Source organism: Rhineura floridana, chromosome 13 (genome assembly GCF_030035675.1).
Source record: "Rhineura floridana isolate rRhiFlo1 chromosome 13, rRhiFlo1.hap2, whole genome shotgun sequence".
Classification (NCBI taxonomy): Eukaryota; Metazoa; Chordata; class Lepidosauria; order Squamata; family Rhineuridae; genus Rhineura; species Rhineura floridana.
Genome location: NC_084492.1, coordinates 21040327 through 21065946, shown reverse-complemented (window position 1 = coordinate 21065946; position 25620 = coordinate 21040327). Strand labels below are relative to the sequence as shown.

At 47.8% G+C, this 25620-nt stretch overlaps 2 protein-coding genes across 4 annotated transcripts in view; both read left to right on the top strand.

The window, feature by feature from the left end:
• Positions 1-3715: 3715 nt before the first annotated feature.
• On the top strand, positions 3716-22765 carry E2F4 (E2F transcription factor 4). Its single transcript, XM_061594267.1, has 10 exons — positions 3716-3992; positions 9256-9365; positions 10437-10598; positions 11672-11715; positions 14439-14500; positions 15168-15456; positions 16700-16891; positions 18032-18079; positions 19340-19384; positions 20298-22765. Exons 1-10 carry the CDS (start codon positions 3864-3866, stop codon positions 20411-20413), a joined length of 1197 nt encoding a protein of 398 aa, XP_061450251.1. The 5' UTR covers positions 3716-3863; the 3' UTR covers positions 20414-22765.
• Positions 22766-24214: 1449 nt separating this feature from the next.
• The window catches only part of ELMO3 (engulfment and cell motility 3), a 36116-nt gene continuing 34710 nt past the window's right edge, over positions 24215-25620 (top strand). The window contains exon 1 of one of the 3 annotated variants that reach the window (XM_061593869.1): positions 24215-25035. In XM_061593869.1, the coding sequence (XP_061449853.1) occupies positions 24782-25035 (254 nt within the window). In that variant the 5' untranslated portion in view covers positions 24215-24781. Of the gene's footprint in view, positions 25068-25620 lie in introns of all 3 variants that reach the window. The other 2 variants (XM_061593868.1, XM_061593871.1) reach the window with 2 other exon arrangements.

Sequence of the window (25620 nt, the reverse complement as noted above, 5' to 3'; positions counted from 1 at the left end):
AAATGCAATGGACAGTTTAATTCTTTGGGAAAGCAGCAGAGGATCACTCTGGTGTGTATGCACCAGATGGATCAGGTCTACCTTATACGTACATACCTGGGTTGTGGTTGCCTAACTTCAGTGGTGGCTGGTGCCCATTGGGACGGGTGGGACAGAAGGCAAGGGGGACCAGCAGTAGGTGGCGCCAGAGCCAATGAAAGACAGAATCACAGCCCCCCCCCCACACACTGGTTGTAAATAAGAAGGCAGATAGGTATGGGGTTGGCTGAGAGCGGACTGAGGTTGGTGGGCAGTGCTCCATTTGCCCACATGGACCAGCCTCCATTGTACTGCTTGTGAGGCATGGTCCTATATATGGATGTTGTGGATTTATCACAGGAGAACTATTTTGTGTGTGTGTGTGTGATCTGTTTATTTGCACATGTTCAGGTAAACCAATACAGAACCCCAAAAGCTCAGAGTATTGTAATTTATTATCTGCCCTTCACCATAAGGTCCCAGGGCAGGTTACAACAATTTAAAATACAATATTGAAAACAGCTTAAAACAAATTACAGTCTCAAGAATAGGGTGGGTCCTTAAAATATCTCTCTTTCAGGTGTCATAGGCCGGGGTAAAGAGGTGTGTCTTCAGCACACATCAGTGGGGAGGGAATTCCACATCTTAGGGGCTGCCACAGAGAATGCCTTGTCCTGGTCTGCCACCCCCCTGAACGTTTGAGAGTGGTGGGACTACCAAGAGGGCCCAAGAGGGCCATTCAAGCGAGTCTGTAGGGAAGGAGGCAGCCTTTCAGATATTTGGGGCCTAAGCCATTTAGAGCTTTAAACACTAATGTAGCACCTTGAATTGGACCTGGAAACAAACTGGCAACCTGTATAATGAACTCCTTCATTTCTGGGACCTAACGCAGCCAGTAAAAAATATTACTCTTCCCTCCCCGACCCCCAGCTGTGTACACACCATACATTTAAAGCACATTTCCCCCCTCAAAGAATCTTGGGAACTGTAGTTTATCCCTCACAATTCCCAGCACTACAGTTCCCAGGATTATTTGAGGGGGGGGGAAAGATAATGTGCTTTGATAGTATAGTGCATATGGAGCCTATGACAAACTATATGAACTCCATATGGCTGAATAGCCAAATAAGATTGAGTGCTTCTTCCTTCAATGAAAAGGGTAACCTAATAAATTGCTCAGTTCACTCAGGGAGGCTATGTATGCTATGTTCTTCTGTTCCAAATAAGATGAAGTGCTTCTTTCTTTAGTGAAAGGATAACCTAATCAATTGCTTCGTCAGTCAGGATGTTCCACCCTGAACAGCTAGAGGTAAATAATATTGAGGCAATTTGAGCCTGATCATTAGTGTATAGTTGCCGCCAGTGGCAACTTGTGCTCACTGGGACTCGGGACTGGTGGAGCGGAAGGCAGGGAGCCCAAACAGTAGGCAGAGCCTGAGCCAATGACAGAGAGAGCCAGCTAATTCTAGTTTTGTCCCAGCTTCCTCTGTTCTGTTGAGTTCTACAAGGGCAACACCGAGACCAATGAGAAGGAAGTTGCCATAGGCAGTACCATCCTCTGGACTGGTTATAAGTAAGAAGGCAGGCAGCTGGGGACTGGCTGATGGCAGACTGAGGATGGTGGGGCAGTGTCCCACTAGCTCCACTAGATCAGCCTCCTCTGGTTGCCCCTGGGGTGTGCATGAATGCCCTGGCATAGCTTCCAGGGGGATCTCAGGGTGTAAGAAATCCAGTTCCCACCCTGTACTGCAACACCAGTTATTTCTAAAGAGGGTTGCTACACCCACCATTCAGCTGCGATCTACATACCAAAGAGGCATTCCCTTGTAAGTGCCATCTAGTAAGATAGCCAGTCCATCCAACTAGTGGCAACCATAGATTCTCAGATCAGCAGGAAACAGTTTGTGTCTGAGAACAGTGATAACTGGGACACACAAGGCAAAGAGAGAAGAGAACAAAAGATATAAAGGCATTGGGAGAGATGAAAAGCAAGAAACCTTGGAAGGAGACTATCATAAGTGTATTTATTTTATTTTTAATTTATTTAAAAGCATTTATATACTGCTTAATATTCCTAAAACTATGCATTCTGGCAGGAAGGTCTTGGTTTTGTAAGTTATTGCTGTACTTTAGAAATCTTTTTGGGACAAATATTATTATGAAATAACACTTGTGTATAATTCTTATGTTGTTTATGCTCATGCAACTGCCCTGTGAGACAGATCATCACTATTCACATTTTGCAAATGGGAAACTGATCTTGGGAGCGAGTGACTCAGTGAAGGCTCTCCTTTCAGTCCATCAGTGGAAAGGAATCAGAAGCCAGGACAGGGGCTAAAGGTCAGTTTTCTGCCCATTAAGGGCATTGGTTCCCATGTATATCTTTGACTCCATGTATATCCATGTATATCTTTGACTCCTAAAAGGGAAGAGTTCAAAACACTACTCCACAGCATACTAATTGTGTGTTCTTAGTCCTGTGATTTCTTTCAGTCCTGCAAAAGATTGCAACCTTTTTTTATTAGCTTTTGTCCTGTGCCTTTAAACCTCTGTTTACTGTTTGAATATTGGCAGGTGTCCAGCTGGACATGCAACAACATTTTGCAGTATGGAGTAATTCTGTTCAGGGTCTCCCATCCACCTAGTTATCCACCTTCCCTGGTCCTAATAGTTAGCATTTTGTGGCCACTAAGCACCCTCCATCCATATTGGGCTGTTTTCTTTTTCTTTTTGCCCTCTGTCTGGATTCTCCTCCCAAAAGTTTTTTTTTACTTCTGCAAAAATTAGGATTTCCCCTATGTCTTGCTGATATCTCCTGCTTGTGCCAATCCTTTTGGCTACATAAGAACTGACACTCACAGCCTGAACATTGGTACTAGAGGGAACAAACGATAATCCTCACCAGATAAAATGAGCCTGCTGGATTAGGCTAGTGGCCCATCTAGTTCAATATCCTGTTATTATAGTGGCCAACCAGATGCCCAGGAAAGCCTGAAAGCAGAACCTGAGCACAACAGCACTCTCTCAGCTTGTCATTCCCAGCAACTAGCATTCAGAGGTATACTGCCTACAACAGAACACAGCCATGTGGCCAGAAATCATTGATACCATTTTGTGCGGTGAAAAGCAGCCGTTGGTGACTTCTGCACTCCAAGCTGCTGTAAAAGGGCACAGGAGCAGTTAGGCCTGTTCTAATTTGGTCATTTGGCAACCCAGGTCTATCACCCATTAAATATGTGAATGTGTGGTCACAACAAGCTCTCCTGACAAAACTGTTGTGAGTAGAAGCAGCCCATTTTATTTTATCTTTAACATGAGCTACAAGTTGTCATGTCCATAATGTTTCTGTGGCTGAAAAACTGTATCATCATCATCAAAGAGATCCGAGAAGGAGTTTTTCTTCTGCTAAAGCCTTTCAGCTCCATAAGGCATTATGGACACGATGACAGAGAAGAAAATAGTCCTCCTTTTGTGAATAAACTGGGATCCACCAAACAGCACAAATGTTGAGGTAAAGCCCTCATAGGAGTCTTCAAGGCACCACATAGCGTTTACATGCTACTGGCCAGCAGGCGGCGCAGCAGGGCTTGAGATCCCCCGTTCAGGGGAAGCCACACCGGTGGTGGTGGTGGTGGTGGTGGTGGGCGGAGCTGAGCAGAGGGAGGAGGGTGGGAGAGCGGCGAAGCTCCGCCTTTTCTCAAGACGGAGCCTTCCCTCCTCCTCCCTCCTCCCGTCATGCCCTGCGGCGGCCGGAAGCGGCGGCGGGGTCAGCGCGCGGGGGCTGTACAGGAGTCCTGGGATCTGCACCGGCCTCGGCGGCGGCGAAAGATTTGAGCCGGGCACGGATGGCGGAGTCCGGGCCGCAGCCACCGGGGGGCGCCCCGAGCCGGCACGAGAAGAGCCTGGGGCTGCTCACGACCAAGTTTGTGTCGCTGCTGCAGGAGGCCAAGGACGGCGTGCTTGACCTCAAGCTGGTGAGGAAGAGGAGGAAGGAAGGATCGGGGCCACAGGAGGAGTAGGAGGAAGCGGGTTTTTTGGGGGGGTGGATCCTCCCCTTTGTTATTGTGGCTGTGGTGGATCAGTCCATGGTTGGGCCCCAGCTTTTTTCATTGAATCCCAACATTCACCAGCCGGAGCCGTGTGTGTGTGTGTCTGTGTATTGCAGTTAAAGAACAAAGTGCTCGAAACTGGGGCTTATTCTCGGTACCAGAAGAGAACTGAGTTTTTCATGCCAAAGGTTAGCCCTTCTCTGAGTAGACCCATTGAAATCGATGGGCATGACAGACTTGGGTCCATTGCCTTCAGTGGGTCTGCTCTGAGTAGGACTTAGGTGGATGCGACCCCGGTAGGCTATCTCCATTTCAGGGACAGACCCATTTAGGTAGCTGGTGGTGGGGAGTCGTTTCGTTGCTCCTGTTAAACAGTTAAGAAGTCAAAAACCCTTGCCGATCTACCGTAAATGAGGCAGAGATCTACCGGTAGATCCTGATTGCCTTCTGCCCACCCCTGGCATAGACAAAGGAAAGGCAGCAAAATGGATTATTGCATGTATGTGTGTGTGTGAAGCCCCAGTTAATAAGCTCTGCCTTGAACCTGGCTGATACAATCTTCTCACCCCCCAACCCATTTGGGCAGGCTTTCTCTCTCTGTCCTCCCTTAATTCTAATCAGTAAACACTGGGCGGCAGCCTGCTTTCCCACCTGGTTGCTAGTTTCTCTCCTTCTGTGGATCAGCTTCTATCTCTGACCTCCCTCACCCCATATCAGGGAAACATACCCATTATGGCGCATCTGCTGAATGGTGAGATAATGCAGAATGTGTGTGGTGGGTAGGGAGCGCACAAGTGCATGAATGGATCTTTGGCAGGGGCATGTGTGTGTGATGTATACTGAGCTGGCTGCATATGTATAGCTTCTCTGCAGGTGTGGCCGGGAGCTTCTGCTTTACCGCAACCGTAGCTTTTGTGTGAAAGGGACTGCAGATGTTCTTAACTTTGTCTGGAGTGCCTCAGTTTAACTGAAATCGTCACTTGGTTCCACTGCAATGCAGGGTGGGGGTGGGAAATGGGGACAGATGCCTCTCAGTTCAAAAGGCTTGTAGCAGTGTGATAGGCTTTCCTTTTTACTCAGGACCAAACATGGGAAATCTAGAGTAGAAAAGAGGGCAGGAAGAAGCTTCTGATGCTGTGAACCACAGGGTGGTTTCTTAGCAAAGCACTAGTGAAGTGTTACGGAATCCAGATGTGACTTTTTCTGTGAACTAGGCTGGTTGGCTGCGAGGCCATCTGGGGGCCTGTGCTTTGGAAGGAAACAGCAGTGGGAAGGCTTGCTTGAAAATTCCTGCTGGACTCCATCTCAGGTTATTGTTGAAGGCTTTGACAGCACAGCCCTCTCAGAAGCAAGCCTTGCTCTGTTCACGGTGGGGCTTACTCCTAGGGAAGGGTACATAGGATGGCAGCCTGAGACTTCTGCCTTGTATTTTGTATTTTGCCAACTCCAGAGGAGTAGACATAGGAAGCTGCCTTGCTCCTGCTGCTCTGTAGTCTCTAAGCCAGGGGTATAATACAACATAAGAAATAAAAGAAGAATTAAAATACATCTAAAAATCATAGAGCATCTAGCACAGCGCATAACAATTGCTATAACAGACAGAAAAAAGAATTTAATAGTCTGCCAAGCCCTTCAGCAATTTTTAAGTGGTCCGTGGGGGGGGGAAAGCATGGAAACCACTAATCTAAACTAAAGTGGTTGGCAGAAACCACCAGTTGTATTTTTCACTATCTGCAGCTTCCGTGGCATCTTCAAGGACAGCTCCATGTAGATCTCATTACAGTAACCCAAACAAGAAGTTATCAGAGTATGGATTACCGTGGCAAGTCCAGGAAAAGCCACAGGTGCCAAGCTAGCTGGTGGGAAAGGCATTCCTAGCTATTGAAGACACTTGAGCCTCTAGTGACAAAAATGAATCTAGGATTGTTCCCAGGCTGCACATCTGTTCCCTCTAGCGGAGTGCAACCCTATTAGGTCTGCCTCTTTTGCAGACCTGGGAACCACTAAACCACAGAACCTCTGTCTAACTGAGATTCAGTTTCAGTTTATTGGCTCTTAACTAGTCTATTATAATACCAGACAAGATGTGTATGACCTCACTAGATTCAGATGACAAGACAACAGAGAGCTGGGTGTCATCAGTATACTGAGAGAGGAAGAAAGATGTGTATATGCAGTCTAAAGTAGCTCACTAGCCTAGGTCTCTGCCTTAGATTCATAGAATTATATGATTCTAGTCTTGCTTTGAGATCCACAGATTAGACCGTAAATCTAGAGTACATGCTCTACTACTGAGCAACAACATAGTACTCCTTTTTGCAGCAATAAGTCCATTGGGGCCTTAAAGGCTTATTTATAAACTTTTCTGGGTCAGAGCGTTCATTATCAGAGATATAAAATCACCTAGATTGGTAGATGCATGTGCCCTGAGTAAGAAGAAAAACATATTTCTGCAAAATGGAGTCATGGAAGAGATCATGGTAATTGTTGCAATATTATGCAGCAACGCTAATAAAAACAGGATTTGATTCACAAATACAAGAGACCCTCTCTTGACTTATCAGTCACTGGTGATGAACAGGCATAGCTGAATCAGCCATGTCAATAAACGGCAAAAGGGAGACAGCAACTTTCTCTTCCCAGAGTTTGTTGAGGCCAGGTTCCTTCGTGTCAAGTTTGGCAGTGAGTTCCAATTCAGCAACTTCATGCCAGAGTCATCCTTTTGAACTTTGTAAAGCAGAGCTTTAAGGTCTACAACAGAATGTCCTGGGATATCTTGTCAGACCAGTAGTAGTTCGGCAAGACAGATACCTTGGGGAAATTCATATGATTACATCTGCCTCTGGCTTATCCCCAGTGGCTACTTGTCAATAATGGATGTGTGGTACCTCAGTACCAGTTGCTGGAGAACATGAGTAGGGAAAGTGCTGTTGCACTCATGTCTTCCTTGCAGGCTTCCCATGGGAATCTGGTTGGCCACTGAGAGAACAGGATGCTGGTCTAAATGGGCTTTTTGCCTTACCTGGCAGGACTCTTCTTATGTGCTAGTCAGGTATGCTATCATTGCAAATGGCGAAGTTAGATTATCATAGCTAGTCAGCACTGATAGAACTGTCCTGCACATGTCTGACTGTAGTTCAGTGGTAGAGCATGTGTATTGTGTGCAGAAGGCGCCAGGTTCAGACCCTGGTATTTCCACTGAAAAGAATCTGAACTGACAGCAGATGCTGAGAAGAGACAATACTGGGTTATATGGACAAATTAGCATAAACTGGTTTAAGGTAACCTCCCTTGTTCCATTTTTGCTACTTGCTCTTCCAACATCCTGTGGCTGTGAATGCCATCTGAATATATATATTTTTTAATCTGGGTGAAGTTACTAGGCTTCTTAATTTCTCTTGATTCCTAGTAGTTTCAGTTTATGATTTCAAGCTTTTGTATTTTAAGAGAGAGGGTTATTTGCCCCCTTCTGTTAACTCTTCCCATACTGCTGATAATTTAACAACTTCTGTCTTGTTTCCATGAAGTTGTCGGGATCTTGGAGGCTCCCGAAGGGCTCTGGAATTTTAGAAAATCCACTCCTGTGCATAGTACACTGAGATGCCACTGTGTCTTAAAATCTCTAAGCTGCCTACCTGTTGACTTTCACATTAAGAAAACGGCAGCTTGGCATTTGAGCAGTTTTTGTTAACACATCAGGGAAGAGGTTGCTTTAGAGTATTAAAGCTCAGGAGCCGTTGGGGAGCCAAATGGGTTGTAGCTGCATTTACAATATGGGGGTTTTGGGGATCCCTCTCTCTTGTGGTATCTTGCTGCTTGATATGCTTTCAGAGATCACCTGTTTATGCCTGCTATACATTTTGGGGAATCTGAGGTGTAAGTACTTAAGATCTCACGTTTAGGCCTGCAGAAGTCACGGTTTACAACACAGCTATCCTGCTTTGAGACGGCGTAGGTAGGATATACACGGGAGTTTTTTTTCTTGGAGATTAGTTCTCTTTCTAGGTTCTTATAATCCATAGCACTGTACATGGATGTTTTGAATGCTTGATATATAGACCCTTTCATGTAATAAGCGGGAAGCCACATAAGAACATACAAGAGCCTACTGGATCAGGCCAGTGAACATCTATTCCAGCATCCTCTTCTCACAGCAGCCCACCAGCTAGATGCCCATGGGAAGCCTGCAAGCAGGACCTGAGTGCAAGAGCACTCTCCCCTCCGGTGGCTTCTGGCAAATGGTTTTCAGAAGCACACTGCCTCTGACTATGGTAGCAGAGCACAGCCATCGTGGCTAGTAGCCATGGATAGCCTTATCCTCCATGAATTTGTCTAAGCCTCTTTTGAGGCCATCCAGGTTGGTGGCTATCACTGCCTCTCGGAGTGAATTCCATTGTTTAACTGTGCTCTGCACCTTTTTATATGGTACAGATTTTGATTTTGCTGCATTCTTGTTATCATTATCCTTCCTGCAAGGAGCTCAAGACAGTGTACACATTGCCCTCTCCCCTCCCCCATCCCATCTTCTCCATAACCCTGCTAGGTAGGGTTAAACTGAAGAGAGTGACTGGCCCGAGGCCCCTGAGTGCAGGTTTGAATTCCTAGTCCAATTTTCTAGCCGCTACACCACACCATCTCTCTGTGTGCGGTTATGTGGCTAGCGTGGAACCAAAAACAGAGAAGGCAGTGCCACACGCTTGTTCTGTTCCTCGTACCACATGAAAAATGGGAATTGCACCCTCATCTGCCGCAGCATCAGACAGTCTTGGGGACCACCTGGAAACCCTAGGATGACAGTTGGTTCCAGCTTTGCACAGTGCACTTCAGTGTCATGTGTAAACCAACCCCCTGGAATGGAACTTGTGGGAGGCAAACGGATTTATATTATTATTTCTCTTCCAAACCTAAGATGGTAAAACAGAGACTAGGCATGTCCCTGTATATAACTGGCAAAGTGGCTGAAGGTACCTTTTTGCTTTGTCAGGTTTCTGATGTTTTCTGAGCGGCCCAGACCTTCGTGAGCAAGACATAATGTTAACCTTACCTTAGTTTTAATTGCTTTGTTTTACGGCTTTGCTGTTGTTTGCCATCCTGGGCTTCTGTGGGAGGGAGGGTGGCATAGAAATGTAATTAATAATCACCATCATGGTGCATTGGAAGTGACGTGAGACTTTTCCCCCCTACGCAGGCTGCGGATACCTTAGCAGTGCGACAGAAGCGGCGCATTTATGACATCACAAATGTCTTGGAGGGCATTGGGCTGATTGAGAAGAAGTCCAAGAACAGTATACAGTGGAAGTGAGTGCCTGTTACTTGCAGCAAGGGATGGAGATAACGAAACTAGGCTCTCTATTCAGTAATGCAGAGGCTGTTGCATCTTTTTGCCGGAGATGACCTCCTTGTGTAGCACAGCCAGAGCTTGCCTTTGAGTAGCTGACAATGTCCTGAGGGCTTTAAGGCAGCTTTAAATGAGCTTCACTAGCGGGCATGCTGTACTCTTTTTGGCTGAGTGTTCAGAAATCACAGGGCAATAAACTTTTGGAAATCTGAGTTGTAAGGGGAGATAAGGTGCTGTTGCTTTGGATATGTGGTGGGCAGGTGCTTGATTTCCAAAATAACTTGGCATCAGGTTATCTCCAGGAATGCCTTACCTTATATATCCCTTGCCTGGTCTTCTCAATCCTTTGGGAGACACACTTTGTAATGCTGTATGTTCCTGAGGCTTATTTCCTAAGACCAGGTTCTTTAGCGTTGTGGCACCTGCCCTTTAGGATGCACTCCTGATAAACATTAGGCAGGCACCTAAAATATTGCCACTTGGGCATCTCCTTAAACCTCCTCTATTCATACCAGCTTTCCCTCATTGGGAATCCAGCTATATTTGAGGTGTTGACCTGATGTACTGATTTGTGATATGTTTTATACCTGTTTTATGAATGTAATTTTATTTTACGCTATTCTCCGCTGTATTTTTTCCCCTTAACGTTGGTGGTGTAGATGTTAGCAAATACATCGAATACGTACCTCTCCCGGAGGCATGTCTTGGGGTGGTATACTGTGAGTCATTGACCTTCCTGTTTGGGAATAAAAATGTGACTGAAATTTGAGGGAACTCTCTTCCAAAGGAATTGTGATCGGGGGGAGGAGGTCTTTCCACAGAGACGCGATGCCTGGAGGGTCTCTGACTGTAGACGGTTCTGTGCCCAGAAACTAAGGGAGGAAGAATTTGTTCTTGGGATGACTGGCAGTTGGGAGATATTTTTGGTTGAGATGGCAGTGTGTCTGATATGTATGCACACCCTCGTGTTAAGCTGTGCAAAAGGCTGCGTCCTCCCCCATCATTTCTCTTGTTTCCAATTCTCCCTCCAGAGGGGTAGGCCCTGGCTGCAACACCCGTGAAATCGCCCACAAGCTAATTGAGCTGAAGGCAGAGATTGAGGACCTGGACCAGCGGGAGCGGGAGCTGGAGCAGCAGAAGATGTGGGTGCAGCAAAGCATCAAAAATGTTACGGACGATGTACAAAATAGCCGATATCCTTTTGAATGCATTCTAATCCTTTCGCCCCCCTCGTCCCTCCCGTTTTTGCTTTGAATCTTCAAAGCTCCTCCTCGAATGGCACGAAGAAAACATTCTGTTCCAGTGCACAATGGTAGTGACACCGATCCTGCAGTGTTGGCACAGCTTTCAAACTTCAATGCCCTTGCTGCCCTGCCCAGGGTACAGAGATGTCAATCTTCATGGTGGGCCAAGTCCACTGCATTGGCCAGCCTGATGTCTCTGGTGAGACAGCGACCCTGTGTGTGTGTGTGTGTGTGTGTGTCTTTCTTTCTGTTTCTGGGAATGGATAAAATGCCAGTGAGAGAGAAAAACACCAGTGCCAACTCAGCTGCCTTATACCTGATCTCTTTTTGACGGTGAGAATAATCTCCACATCATTCGTAATGAATCTCCCACCTCAGATCATCTTTCTGGTGCCCTCTTTCTGCGATCTGTCATATCCCCTTCCTGGAGTCTTTTGCTATTTTTGCAGAAGTGTAGCTATGTCTTTTGCAGCAAAAACAACAGTCTTGTCGGACCTAACAAACTCTGAAATGTGTTCTAGGCACATGCTTTCATGGACTGCAGTAGAATCTGGTGGCATCTTAAAGGCCAGCAAATGTATTGTGTGTGGGCTTTCATTGACTACAGTTCCACTTCATGACTCCACTGACTGTAGTCCACAAAAGCTTATATGCCGCAATCCCTTTGTTAGTCTTTAAGGTGCCACAGGACTCTTGGATGTTTTTGTTAAACTAAGAGAAGTGTTGACTTCTTAAGCAAACGTGTCAGTTCTAAAACGTCTTCCTTTGTCACTGCTTTCACACGGATGCACCCAGCAAGTCGGGCACCTCCATGCCAACAAGTTCCACAGCTAATTTTTATTTATTTATTTGATTTATATTCCGCCCTTCCTCCCAGTAGGAGCTCAGGGCAGCAAATGAATGAAGAACTGATTTGCTTACTTGCAGTTCCTCTAAACGTTGTGAAGTGTTCCTTCTTATATCTGTGTTGAACGATCTCTTTGCCTCTGGATGTGGCTGGTGTTTCCCTTAACTTTCGGAACGCTAGCTTATGTAACTGACGAGGACCTCTGCAAGTGCTTTCCAGGTAAGGATGTAGTGGTGTGTCCTAGCTAGGTTCTCCACCTGTTTCCCCAACCTGGTGCCCTCTAGAAGTTGCTGAACCGCAACTCCCATCATCCCTGACCATTGGCCTTGCTGTCTGGGGCTGATACGAGTTGTCTTCCAGATGTTTTCTGGACTCCACCAGATGTGTTTACCATAACATTGAGAAATGGCATTGAGAAAGTGGATAGAGAAAAGTTTTTCTCCCTCTCTCATAATACTAGAACTCGTGGACATTCAAAGAAGCTGAATGTTGGAAGATTCGGGACAGACAAAAGGAAGTACTTCTTTACTCAGCGCATAGTTAAACTATGGAATTTCTCCCACAAGACGCAGTAATGGCCACCAGCTTGGATGGCTTTAAAAGAAGATTAGACAAATTCATGGAGAGCAGGGCTATCAATGGCTCCTAGCCATGATGGCTGTGCTCTGCCACCCTAGTCAGAGGCAGCATGCTTCTGAAAACCAGTTGCCGGAAGCCTCAGGAGGGGAGAGTGTTCTTGCCCTCAGGTGCTGCTTGTGAGCTTCCCCCAGGCACCTGGTTGGCCACTGTGAGAACAGGATGCTGGACCAGATGGGCCACTGGCCTGATCCAGCAGGCTCTTCTTATGTTCTTAACCCCTCTCCAGTAGCATCTTCTGGGATGGATTTGGGTTCTGCAGGAGAACTCTTTTTTCATTTCTTCCAAGAGTGCTTCTGTTGAAAGAGGAGTCCAGCCTATGTTTGTCATCCTCCAGACAGGAAATACTTTAGAGCTTACTCTTTTCTTGTGCCTCTTTCCCTGACTTGTTCCACAGTTTGAAAAGCCCTTGGATTGCAAGGACTTGTTTGGGAGTTCTGTTCCTTCGAGTTCACTAGGCGTAACACAGAGATAGCGCTAATCTTCTTGGACCTCCAAGTTAACCACACTTTGCAGGTATTATGCCAGTACTAGGCTCTAAACTAGGGATAGCCAACATGGTGCCCTCCAGACGATGTTGGACTACCACTCCCATCATCCCTGAGCATTGGCCATGCTGATGGGAAGTGAAGCCCAATTTCATCTGGAGGGCCATGGGCTTCCCATCCCTGATCTAGAACCGGTTTTCCTTAGAAACTAGGCAAACTGTCCAATTCTTCTCAGCTCTCAGAAAGTGCCATAGTCCTCGCCTGACTGGACTCCCTTCAAGTAGACTCTGGGTTGTTCCTAATGTTAGTTCTGCTCAGAGTGGATCTATAGAAGCTAATAGATATGACTAACTTAGGTTCACTGATTTCAGTGGGTCTACTCTGAGTAGAACTGGAGTTGGATAAAACCCTCTGTCCTGCTGTCAAGCCTTGCTTTGGTCACTGAGGCCTAGTTACATTGGCCAGGTAAATGTTGTGGCTGATGTCATGAACCAACCCCGGTTCAGTCCCAGGACTCAATTCCCAAACCCAGGGCAGTTGATCCTGGCAAGGCACAACCCCGTGCCACCCCTTACTAGGGCTGAATAAACCAACAGCCCTGTAAGGTAGGTAGACTGCCACCATCCCTTAACCTGGTCACCCGCTCTGGGCCAAGGGGAAACCCAAAGTGCCAGAAATAGATCTGCCAAGGATTCCAACAAACGAGCCAAAGATGCACTGCTTTGAGCCCTAGGCAAAACATCGGGTTACACGGTAGTCTGTGGTCAAGTAGCCAAGGTGCTGGATTCAGAGGCACACTATGCCTGCAATGAGCACACACTGGTAAATAAGAAGTAGCTTTATTAAATAGAATATAAGTAGCAGCAAATTGGTTCCTTAAAACCCACACCCCTGAAGGGCCAGGTAAAATACAGAGAGTTACAGTCACAGACAAAAATAACAAAACTCTCTAGCCTATTTTATACTTACAAAGAGGTAAACAGCAAAATAGCTTCATGGTTCCACATCTCCTCAGATGTATAACCTGGACAGCAGATGTAAAGATGGAACCCCACTCAGGTAGCATTTGCAACCCCTGAGGGACATTGGGGAACAAAGATCGAAGGTCTGAATCCTATTCTTATGGGAAAATCCCCAGCAACAGCCAGGAATTAATTAGTCAAGGGGTTTTCAGATGATGAAATGTTTCTGAAGTTTTCGTGCCTAACGGTCACATACTCCCAGACCTTCCCAGGCCTGTGGCCTTGAATACCAGTCTCCACTGATAAGCAGGTGTTCTTGCTTGCACCTAATTAACTAGCTTCAGCTGTAGAAACTGCAAAGTCATGCCTTTCAGAGGCCCCATCTCAGACAAGATGTCTTTCCCCAGAATTCTTTGCCTCTGAGCCATTTTAGAAATCAGGCCTTCTTGACAGCCAAAATTTCCAGAAAAATACAGACAACCTTTAAATAAATATTTGCACTGCCCTTCTGTTTCGGGGAACTTTAGGCAAGTTTAGGAGAATCGGAATAGGCAGGGCATCCTCTCCTCCCATAAACATTGCTGGCAGAGTTAAAGGTGTGCAGCCCAGGTCAGGCAGAGATGGGGAAACGTCCCTCTAGATGCTGCTAAACTACAGCTCCCATCATCCCTGGCAATTGGCCACCCTGGCTGAGGCTGATGGGAGTTGAAGACCAGCAACATCCTGAGGGCCACAGGTTCCCCATCTCTGAGGGAAGGGGGTGCAAAGAGGGCGGGTGTGTGTGTCTGTGTCTTGGCTTGCACTGTCCTGAACCTACCTCAGCTTAGGGTATGCTCTGTTTTGTCTCTTGTTCCAGGTGACACGCTGTTAGCCATCCGAGCCCCATCCGGCACTCAGTTAGAGGTTCCTGTCCCCGAGGTAGGTGGCACACGTGGGTAACAAGAGAAGGCTCCTTGGTTGAAAAGAGGCAACGGTGGGTGCTTCTCGCTGAAGCCTTAACTGAAGGATGGCTAGCCTGTGGCCTTCCTGGTGTTGTTGGGCTCTCATGGGCGCCACCATAGCTCAGCGGTCGAGCGCTTGTTTTGCATGCTGAAGACCCCAAGTGAAATCTCGAGCACCTCCAGTTAAAATGGGATCAGGTTGCAAGGCTGTGAAAAAAACTGCCTGAAACCTTGAGGAGCTGCTGCCACTGAATAGGCAGCAATGTCCCCACGTTGGACGTTAACGTCAGCTGCGGAGTGTCACTGAGTTGTAGGCAGGGGCTAGCTGTGGGCCTTTACAAGTGAAGGAGCTCTCTGGGGAGGATTGGGACTTGCCTTTTCAAAGGGGGATCCCATATGCCAGAGGGGAGGAACCTGCTGTTATTGAGAGCACAGTTACAAGTTTGAGCTCAGGTCACCATTTTGTGTCTAAAACCCTTCTTCCAAATGACCAGCTCCCATCACCCCTGGCTGTTGGGCTGCTTGGAGTTGTTCAGCTGCATCTGGAAAACCAAAAGTTCCCCACTCCTGCTATACCCAGATGTGCATCGCTTTGCTGGAGGGGATGCCTTACTTTGCGGCAACATCTCTCTCCCTCCTTTCAGGGCTTAAATGGTCAGAAGAAGTACCAGATCCATCTGAAAAGTACAAGCGGCCCAATTGACGTCCTGCTAGTAAATAAAGATGCCTGGAGCTCTCCTCCGGTGGTCCTGCCTGTCCCTCCCCCTGAAGACCTCATTCAGTGTCAACCAGTCACGCCCTCTAAGCCACAGAGGCCACCAGTTGCCCATTTCCAAGAAGCATCTCTTCCCAGCAGTACCCAACCTTCTGCACCCATCCCCAACAGCACACAGGACCAGATCTCTGCTGCCCAGAAAACAGCTAACTCCACAGGTGAGTAGCAGAGGAGCTTGTCCTTCTCACCAGTCTCTGTCCATACGAGTCTGTTCACCCACTGAAGTAGGGTCACTTGGCCTCACTGTTTGTACCTTCTGTGGATGGTGGTGGCCCAGAGGTCGGGCTTTGTCAGCAGTAGCCTTAAATGTTTGGAACCTGGTCCTACAGGAGGTTAGGAAGGCCCCCAACATGGCCCTTCCTTTCAGAAAGGCTCCAAAACCCGGGATGGCAAACCGTAGCCCTCCAGATGTTGCTGAACTGCAACTTCCAGCATCCTTGGCCTTTGGCCATGCTGGCTGGGGCCGATGAGAGCTGAAGTCCAACAGCATCTCGAGGGCCAAAGTTTCCCCATGCCTGCTGTAAAACTTTGCTATGCCATGAAATCTAAAGGGAGGATTTAAATTTTCTGGGGCTTCTCTGTCGTTTATGTAGTTGTCTTGTGATTTGTAATTGTTTGGCTTTTTGCTTCTTTCATTTAGTGTGAACTATTTTGAACTTCTGGAAAACAGTATAACCATGTTTTTAATTAAAATTAATAATCTGACTGCTGTAAACTCATCAGAAAATGTTAGGAATTTTGTTAGGAAATTAATGATCTGACTGCTGTAAGCTCATCAGAAAATGTGAGGAATTTGCCTGAGACAAATATTTGCTTCATATAGTACATTTCTTTTATTTTTTTTTGCATGTGCACTCTTTTTTTTTTTGAGGATTAAACGGCAGTCTTCTGCTCTTCACTCCTGGGACATGTGTGGTCAAGACAGTGAATTGCTTCCTTGGTCTAAAATCCTTATCTTGCACTGATCATTGATTAAATGTTTACAAATTGACTTTTTTGGGGTATGCTGGACCAGGTGCTAGGTTTTCATAAAAAGTAACTTTTTTTTAAAGTGTGTTACAGGCTGTTATGATATTGTACTTGTTGGCTAGTAGTAAATCTGCATCTGAGCAGTGGCCCATCTGGCTAGAGATGGAGGATCCCATCATGGAAGCCTTTTCCATGCAAGAAAATAAATCCCCTCCCTGTGGAAAATGACTATGTTGGGGAGGACTAGCCTGTGATTGTGACTGTAATAAATACAGGCTTATAAAGCAGAGAGCGTGCTGGTTGGCCTTTAATGCAACTCTGTACTACCCTGAGATTTGCTAAATAAGTGCCGTCTCCTTTTCCATGTGGATGCAGTGTGGGATCCATGAAACTCTGCAAAATGGTTGCCATCTGTGTCTTATGTCTTTGCAGAATGTGGCATCTCAACAGCAGGTTCAAAAAGCAGTGGAGAGCTAGATCCGCTTGCCCCCTTGAGCGTGCCGGCCAGCCCACCTGCTGGGCTCGACACACAGCCCCTCCAGTCCTCCGCCTTGCTGGACAGCAGCTCCGTCTTGTCCAGTCCCTCTACCTCCTTTGAGCCAATCAAACCAGACCACACAGAAGGTGAGAGTTCTTGTCGTGTTGGCTTTTAGGGTTGGTGATTCTTGTGTCCCAAAACAGGCATCGTGCCGAGCCCCCCTTTCAGAAACTCTGCTCTGACTCCTTTGCAATAGTGGCTGGGCCCAGGTTACGGTTAGGAATCTGCTGCGTGTCAAGTGAAGTCTGTGGTTTTTAAGTGAACAGATGAGAGAGACCATAGCTCAGTAGTAGAGAAGGCAGAAGGTCCCAAGTTCAGGCCCTGGCATCTTTAGCTTAAAAAAAAAAAAAGAGTTGGCAGCAGGAGATATAGAAAGACCCTCTTACTAAGACTCTGGAGAGTAATCCTTAGCTAGATAAATAAATACTCTGACTTGGTATAAGGCATTTCTTGTACCTCAGGCCTGGAGGACTCTCCCCAGGCCATGCCCCTCCCCAATCCTGCTCCACACCTTCCTTGAGTCCTCTTGCCCGGGTGAAATGTATCCTTAAACTGTGAGAGAGTCTGTTGCTTTCCTGGATGGTGTGAGCTGTTCGTATAAACCTCTGATTTTGTCCTGTACAAAGGTAAGAGTCACTGGCACACGGCCCCTAGAAGGTTTCCCTCAAGGGAATGCGGCCCTTGGGTTGAAGTAGGGTTAGGGTTCCCCACCCATGCCGTATGTGATGTGGCCGGGAAAGCCCCAAATCCTCACTGGTGAGACCCCTCTTAGCTCTTAGTCCTCTCCCAACCGCAGCAACCAGACACAGGGCTGACTGGCACGTTATCATGTGGGTGCCTTTGAGCCCACTTTGGCCTGGTTTGGAATCTCAGCGGAAGGGAGTGGAATTTCTTCTGCCACTGACCAGAATAGGCAGCGGGCACTGAAGAGGAGTGCCTGGATGGACTCTTCCCCCCCCCCCAACAAAAGGAGCCGCCTGTGGTAGTCCTGAGCAGCAGCCCTCGGGTTTTTTACAGCAGTAGTGCCTCGCTTACTCTGGCAGTGGCTATTCTTCCCTTACGGGTGGGCAAAGATTCCTGCTGCCCCAAAATGTTGGAGGGGCTGGTGTGTGGAAGTTCCTTGTTTTTTCCATAACGCAAGGAAAGACACAAACCTGGGAGGAAGCCAGGTCTTCCAGTTCTCTTGGAACAGCATGGAAACCAGAACCTTCTCTTCTGTTTTTCAGTACTGGAATTTCCCAAAGAGCTTTCGGAGATGTTTGATCCAACCAGAGGTGCGTTGCTTTAGCAGAGCTATATTTGTTTCACTTTTCCTGGGTAACAGGAAGGATTTTTGTGTTTGCTGGGTCTTCTATGTTCTCCTGTGGGTAGAGGAGGTCTAGAACTCTGCTGTTCAAGCAGAAGCACTTGTGGTGGTATGGAGAAAGCGAGTCTCGTGACAGAGTGGCCCTCTGCTGGAGAAGCATGGAATAACAGGTAGTGCAAAGGTATTCATGCTGTGTTGGTCACGCTGCTCATGCTGTGAAACTTGGGTGTCTGTAGCTCTCAGTTTATCTTGTACGGTATTGCTGCCTTGCAAACTTGGTTCTCTTCACAAGCAATTCTTCTAGGTCTCAATCTGTCTTGGTCATCTGGAATGTAACACTTCCCTCTGCTGAAGCTAACGTGGCATGGGCAAACGCTAGTGAGAAAAGAGGTCTGGAACCGACTGTTTCTGTTTCAGGCACTTGAAATCTGGCAGAGCAACAGCTGTGTTATTTAACATGGGACGGCTTTCAAAAGCGGTGTACCCCAGCCTTTGTTGGAAGTGGTACAGTCCATTCTACCCCTCCTTTTGCTGCAGAATGCAGGGGTAGAATGGCTTTGCCATTTTTTTTTAAACTTGCAGTTGTTATATCATGTAGAAAAGGAGCACATTGGGAGGAGAGATTCTAGCATATCATGTACCTTCTCTGCTAGTTTTCTACTAACAGGGAGGCTTTTAAAAAAATGTAGCGAGCCACTGTGGGGCAGTGGTTAGTGTCAGACTGGGACCTGGTTCAAATCCCCACATGGCCATGAAGCTCACTGGGGTGACCATGGGCCTCTCAGCCTAACCTACCTCACAGCGTTGTTGTGAGGATAAAATCGGGAGGGGGAGAACCGTGTTTGTATGCTGCCTTGAGCTCCTTGGAGGAAAGGTGGGCTGTAAGTGTAATAAATAAATAACAATTAAATGTAGGGGAGCATTTAAACCTGTGGCTTCCTCCCTGAACCTCCCACTTGTGGCCTAAAGTGGTTCCATTCTGCTACGTCCTTTTGCTACATGTGTCAACTCTGTCAGCATCAGGGAAGAAAGCAGCTGCCAAAAGGGATCGCCACTGCCCTTAACTGTTGCTTCTCTGACACTGTTCATCCTGTTCTTGCTGTCCTCAGTTGTGCATGGCCAGAGAGAACCCTGAGGCATGGAGCACGGAGGGCGGGTGGGAAAGGGCCAGGCACAGCGAGGTCAAAGCAGTGCATGTTGTTCTAGTGCATTTCTTCTCTTCCCACAGAATGCATGAATTCTGAGCTGCTGGAGGAACTCATGTCATCGGACGGTAAGGCTTTTTAGGTTTTTGCTATTTTCTGGTTTTGCTGGTGGAGACAGATAGGGTTAGGCGAGAAAATAAGGGTGTAGCAGATTGAACTGCTCCAGTTGGACTGTAAGTAACTGCTTGGGTTACCTGACTCTGATCTTCAACTAATGCAGGCTTGGGGAACTTTTGACCCTTCAGATGTCACTCAGCTATAACTCCTATCAGCCCCAGCCGGTATGACCAATGGCTAGGGATGGTGGGAGTTGTAGTTGAGCCACGTCTGGAGGGCCAAGGTTCCCCACACCTGAACTGACTCGTTAGGACCTACAAGAGACCTGCTTAAAATGGGTTGCACTTTCTACTTTGGTTTCAATCCCCCCCCAACCTCCCCTTCCAGAGATAGCATATGTCTGTCTCTGCCACACCTTTTTTTAATATTTTTTCGGTACTAGTTTTAATTGCCATGGTTGCCCCTCCCTCCCAAGAAGTAAATCTGGGGATTTGTAAATTGGTGAAGATACTGAGAATGTTCTGTTGGAGATCCCTAACTTTGTCAACTGCTCTTCCCCCTCCCATGCAGCTACAGGTCCCCAGAGAGAAGGAATGAGTGTGGCATTGGTATCTCCCCAGTGTAGGTGTGCCCAGAGGGAGGCACAGAAGAGAAAGCGAGTCTATATGTTCTAAAAACGGGGGGCCACATGGCAAGGCTAGGTTTAACAGGGAGTCTTGGGGGCTGAGCGACGTTAACATGGGAGATCTGTTCATTGGATCTCCTAATGTGTGTTACTTTAGGCAAGAGCAGTCAGGGTGCTGAGACGTTTGGATCAGGCATTTGCGGTATGGGGGAGGAGACCTACCCCCCAATTTAGCCTTTGAGGTGGGGGGCTAAGTGTAGTAGTCTCCCGCCCCCAACTGTCTTACTTCTCTTTGACAGTGTTTGCTCCCTTGCTCCGTCTCTCTCCGCCTCCCGGAGACCACGACTACATTTACAACCTGGATGAGAGCGAAGGAGTGTGCGACCTTTTTGATGTGCCTATCCTCAACCTCTGACTCCTGGCATCTGGGTGGACTTTGGGATTTTTTTTTTAAAAAACAAACCAGTCTGTGGAAAAAACTTTTTTTTTTAATCCTTTTTCTGCGAGTGCTTGAGTGACACACTTAGCTGCTGTGGTTTCAACTGAAGAGCAATGGGAATGGACTTCCAGACGAAGCAGCAGCAGCCTCTTCTGGATTTTCTTTCTTTCTCCATGTTGCACAAGGCAGAACCTCCTAGTTTCCTTTTGCTCTGTTTTTCGCTGTTCTTTCACTGGATCCGGAGCCTCCTTCCCAGCGGCCTGCTATCAAATCTTCCTGAACAGCAGAAAGAGCTTCCTCAGGTTCGCAAACCGACTTGGCTCCCCTGCACTCCTGGTGGCACTTTGCATTTTTTGGAAGGAATAGGAGGGCTAAACAACAGCCAGGCATTTTGGGTGGGGTGGGGGGAATGCAATTGCCATCCCATCTTTTAGCTTGTCTGTATAATTCAGATGTCTGTGCACGCGTTCTCTGTCTCTCTTTTCCTCTGTCTGCTAACTATAAGGTTCGACACAAATGAGGGTGCAGTTGAAGCGATGGGGTGGCGCCTTGTCAACTCTGCCTCAGATCAGTTTTATGTACAAAAAGTGCTCAGAAGCTGCTTTCCGAGTGTCGGCCCTTTCTGTTTTATGTAGAGGCGACAGTGATCACGCAGGCGTCTTGTGAGCCGAAAAATGTCCAATTCCTCTCCTTTAGCCACATAGAGGTGCCAGTTTTGCACAGTCACTTTTCCTCCAAAGAGTCAGAATTGAGAAACTGCTTACCCTTCCCCTCGCCCACAAAAGTCCGCAGTTGAATTGTATCTGCACAGGAAGGCTTGGCTGGGATTGCCTGCAATGTACTTCGAAGGCACCAAGCCATACAGCAGGAGCCCAGGATGGAGGGGCTTTAATTGACCTGGTGAGCCAAGTCTGGGTGATGTATTTTACTACCTAAGGTAGATGCTACCTAAGGTAGGGCCTTTTTTTTTTAGTGCATTGGAGCTGCTATGTCTTTCCCTTGCCAAATTGCCAGCTGCTTTGGGGGTGTCACTCCTATCCATGCAGCTTATCTTCTGTCCCAGAGTCTATACCCAACATATCCTTTCCACTTTCTAACAGCAAGTATTGTTTGCCTGCTCACCCACTCATGTCCTTGATGATCTGTGATGAGGGTGGGTGGGGGGCAGAACCTCTTTAGTATGCCTCCTTTGCACTTGTTGAAGTCTTTCCTGTGGCAGGAATGCTGTTTTGCCCACCAGTCTGCATTTGTGCTTTTACCAGATGCCAGCCCCTAACTCGTGCTCTCTGGCCCTTAACCTTTACACAGTTCTTGGCCGCAGGCGACTCTGCCGGCCTCCAAAGTGAGCTATAGGAGCTAAATCTGAAGGTGGCCTTGCACCCTAATTGTACAAATGGCTGCTTGGGCAAAAGGTTTGATTTCAGTGGGATTTTAGACCGGCAGTCCTGAGCACACCCCTCACTAAGCATCCCACGTTAAGCCAGGGAATGTCTGTCTTGTCACGTGGTAACTTCTGGCTGATATGAGCTAGTTTAAGCTGGCTGCTTCCTAAGAGAGGCCCTGAGGCAGCCTTTCCCAACCATTGTGCCTCCAGATGTTGTTGGACCACAGCTCCCATCTTTCCTGACCATTGGCAATGCTGGCACAATGGATGCACACTGGTTGGGAAAGGCTGCCCTAAGGGTATGTGATGCAGCCTGTATTTCCCTCTGGATGGAACATACATGTGTGTAATTCCTTGATGCTCTCTTCAGAATGGGAGCTTGTTATTCTCTGCCCCCTGATGCTTACTGTTTTAGGGAAACCTCTGGTATCCTTCTTAACAGGGATAATGTGGCGCCCATCTGATGTTGGACTACAACTCCCATCAGCCCCAGCCAGCATGGTCAATAGTGAGGGATGATGGGAGTTGTGGTCTAACGAGCTGGAAGGCACTACATTGGGTATCCCTGCGCATAGGCACCGGTAAGGACGCCTTCCTGTCCACAAGTCCTAGATTGCTGAACTTCTCCAGGTCTGCACGGATGCTCTAGGATGCCAGAGGGCTTTTGCGTTTCTTCCCCAATAGGTTCTCTGGTGCCTCTTTGTGTTGTTGGGAGGGCTCTGTTCAGCAGCTGACCCTTCCCCTTGCTGTCAATCTCTCTTGCCTTCTGTTTAGAATTGATGTCCTGAGAAAGATAAGAGGAATTGTACAACGGAAGGGTGGGGTGGGGGTAATGAATTTTGATTCCTATATAAAGATTATTTTTATACTTTTTTGCAGAAAGAGACTTGCCTGTAATATTTGTACAGTTTTTTTTTTGAGTGAATAAACAGAACCTTTCCAAAGCTGTTTATTGTCAGTGTGTTAGAACCAGCCATTTCATGCCCTTTGCAGCCTGGCTGATAGTGAGAGGCAGCCATCTTGCAAGGCTGAGTTAGAGAGATTCTACTGGGTTAAGAAAAAAAGACCCTGAACAGGAGTGTCTGGGAAAGAAAAAACAGCTGCAGCTTTGAGTTTCTTTTCCAAGTAGTCTCCTCCAGTCTCAAATTATGCTATAAATCAGGATTGGCTAACCTTTGGTCCTTCATATCTTGCTGGACTACAACTCCCATCATCCCTGACTTGCCTATAGTGGCTGATGGGAGTCCCAACAACATGTGGAAGGCCACAGGTCTCCCATCCCTGCAAATGCTTGAAGATGCCAGACTTAATACATTTTTTAAAAATGTATGTTTAGCACAGAGTTTTAAAACATTTTTAAAGCACTGGATCAAAGATGAGGAATGAGCAAAGAGAAAAGTAATTAACAGGTTTTTTTAAGTGAGTTTCCTTTTTGATTAAAATAACGTGGGGAGGGGCATCTTTGCTGTAAAGGGCCGCACTCCCTTGGGGGTAAACAACGAGGCATGCAGGCAGTAACCTTTTTAAACACACACACTTGCTCCCTTCCTGCCCACCTAGTGGGCTACTGGGGGAGGGACAGATAACATTTGCACATAATGGTCAGGAACAGTACAGTAGTGGCAAATTCATAAGTGCACAGTTCCTTCATCACAAGCGCACCCCCTTTTTCTTACTGCTGGGTTGAGAATGAAATCCTTGTTAATGCCTTCTCCCACAACAATGGACGGGCATCCCTAGCATTAATAAGCATTAAAGGGGAGTGTTAGCTACTGAGAAGAGTCTTCTCTGACTAACTCATCTTTCATTCTGATTGGCTCCAATCAGCAGGAAAGGTCAAGGAAGCATGTTAGAGGGCTCTTCTCCCATTTCATGCTAACTGGCTCGTCTGATGTGGGAGACATAGCAACCCTGCTCCCAAAAAAGTAAGGAATCTACGTCCCCCCCCCAAGCCCCTGAATGACTACACCCCTGGTCAAGGATGATGGGAAGTGGAGTCCAGCAACATCTGGATGGCCAAGGTTCCTCATAATCCTCCCCGTTAGATGGTAGGGTAGTCAAATTGGTGCCCTCTAGCTGTTGCTGTACTATACTTTCCTTCAACAATGACCGCTGGCAGTACTGGCTGGGACTGATGGGAGGTGGAGCCCAACCACATCTGGAGAGCACCACAGTGGGATCCTCTTGCCTGTCCTGTAGAGTGGAACCCTGGGCTTCTGCCGCAAAGCCCTGTTCTCACAGCACTATGGCCCAGAACGTCTGCCGGCCCTCAGGCTGTTGCTGAATGATTTTATTTATTTATTTGATTTATATCCCATCCTTAATCGAAGGAGGAGCCCAGGGCGGCAAACTACAACTCCCATAATTCCTGGCTGTTGGCCATGTTTGTTGGGAACGGTGGGAGTTGTAATCCAGCATCCTCTGGAAGGCCCAAAGGTTCCTCACACCTGAAACAAACAGGTGCTGAGCCTACTAAGCGCATCTTACTAGAGACTCCGCCCTCCGCAAACCATAGCGGTTTTTACAAATCAAACGCAGCACCCTGAATTAGCCCCAGAAACAAGCACGAGGTTGTTGTTGTTGTTGTTTTTGGGGGGGAAGAGAATCGAGAGAAGACCAGAAGAATCCTTGTCCTTTGACCACTGATAGGGTCAGCACTTTCCTGCTTTCGCCAGAATTCTTCTTTCAGTGGCAGCCCCTTCTCGCCTCCCAGACGGTAAGCCTCCTGGAACCTTTGGTCGGAAGACTGGGGAGAAGCTTCCCCCGTTTCGCGCAAAACAGCTGCCGAGCAGCATTTGCAGTTGCCGGGCTGCAAAGCGAGGGAGTCAGCTCCGCTCCGGCGGGAGAGCGTGCGAGCGGAAGGAGGAGACGCCTCGAGTCCCGGGGCCTTTTCCTGAGCATGGGGGGCTGCCGAGGCCTGAGGATCCTGTGATGGGCTGGGCGACCTGGGACGGCGCTGGATGTATCCGGACTTCCAAGCCCTCCCCAGGGGCGGGGACGCGCGCCTTCCTCCTCAGCACCCTTCGCGGAGGGAAGAAGCCGAGCCACCGCCCCGGAACTACCGAGTTGAGCAGGAGGAGGCCGGGCCAGCCAGTTCCAGTAGCGAAGATCGATCGGAAGGGGAAAACGAAGAGGAGCCAAGACGGCGAGGGGCCGGCCGTCGAGTCCCGCTTGGCGCGTCCTTCGTCCCCATCAAGGGCACCTGCTTGCAGAGGTGTGCCGATCCGTTGCAGGAGCCGGGCTGGGGTACTGGCACCTCCTTTTCCCGCTTTGTTCTGGGGTGGGGGGCGGCGACGGGCTGCATGGTTCATCTGGGCCGCTGTTCCTTTCCACTCTGCCGTGGCGGTGGTATCTCCGCCCCTCGTTTGGAGACGGGGGGGGGGGGGGAGACAGCCAAAGAGAGGAGACGGAGAGTAGAGGTTGAAAGCGAAGCAGCGGGGAAGGATCACCCCCCCACACACACACACTTCCGCACCCCGAATCGACGATCGATGGGAGGAGATAACTTGGGGGAGCTGCGTGCAGGGAGGAAAAACGTCTTGCAAAGCTCTGCCGTAGAGAGATCTGCCGTCCAAAGTTTCAGAACTTTGGCTAGATGGTTGACTGCTATTCCCGCCAAAGAGGCTGGGCTGGGCGATGAAATACTGTTTTCCCAAGTACTGGAGAACTGCTTCCATTTCAAAAGTTTGTCTCCTCTGACCCCCCCCATATATATCTATTTAGGGGGTGATCTCTGTGGGTATGTGTCGTTGCATTTATTATATTTGTAAGCCACCATCCTTCCATCAACATTCCATCA

Bases quoted from the DNA above. Each gene is read 5' to 3' on its own strand.
- E2F4 (XM_061594267.1), top strand. From the start codon at position 3,864: ATGGCGGAGTCCGGGCCGCAGCCACCGGGGGGCGCCCCGAGCCGGCAC. The intron at 14,501-15,167 runs GTAGGTGGCACA...CCCTCCTTTCAG, and splicing joins TAGAGGTTCCTGTCCCCGAG to GGCTTAAATGGTCAGAAGAA. The intron at 19,385-20,297 runs GTAAGGCTTTTT...TCTCTTTGACAG, and splicing joins GGAACTCATGTCATCGGACG to TGTTTGCTCCCTTGCTCCGT.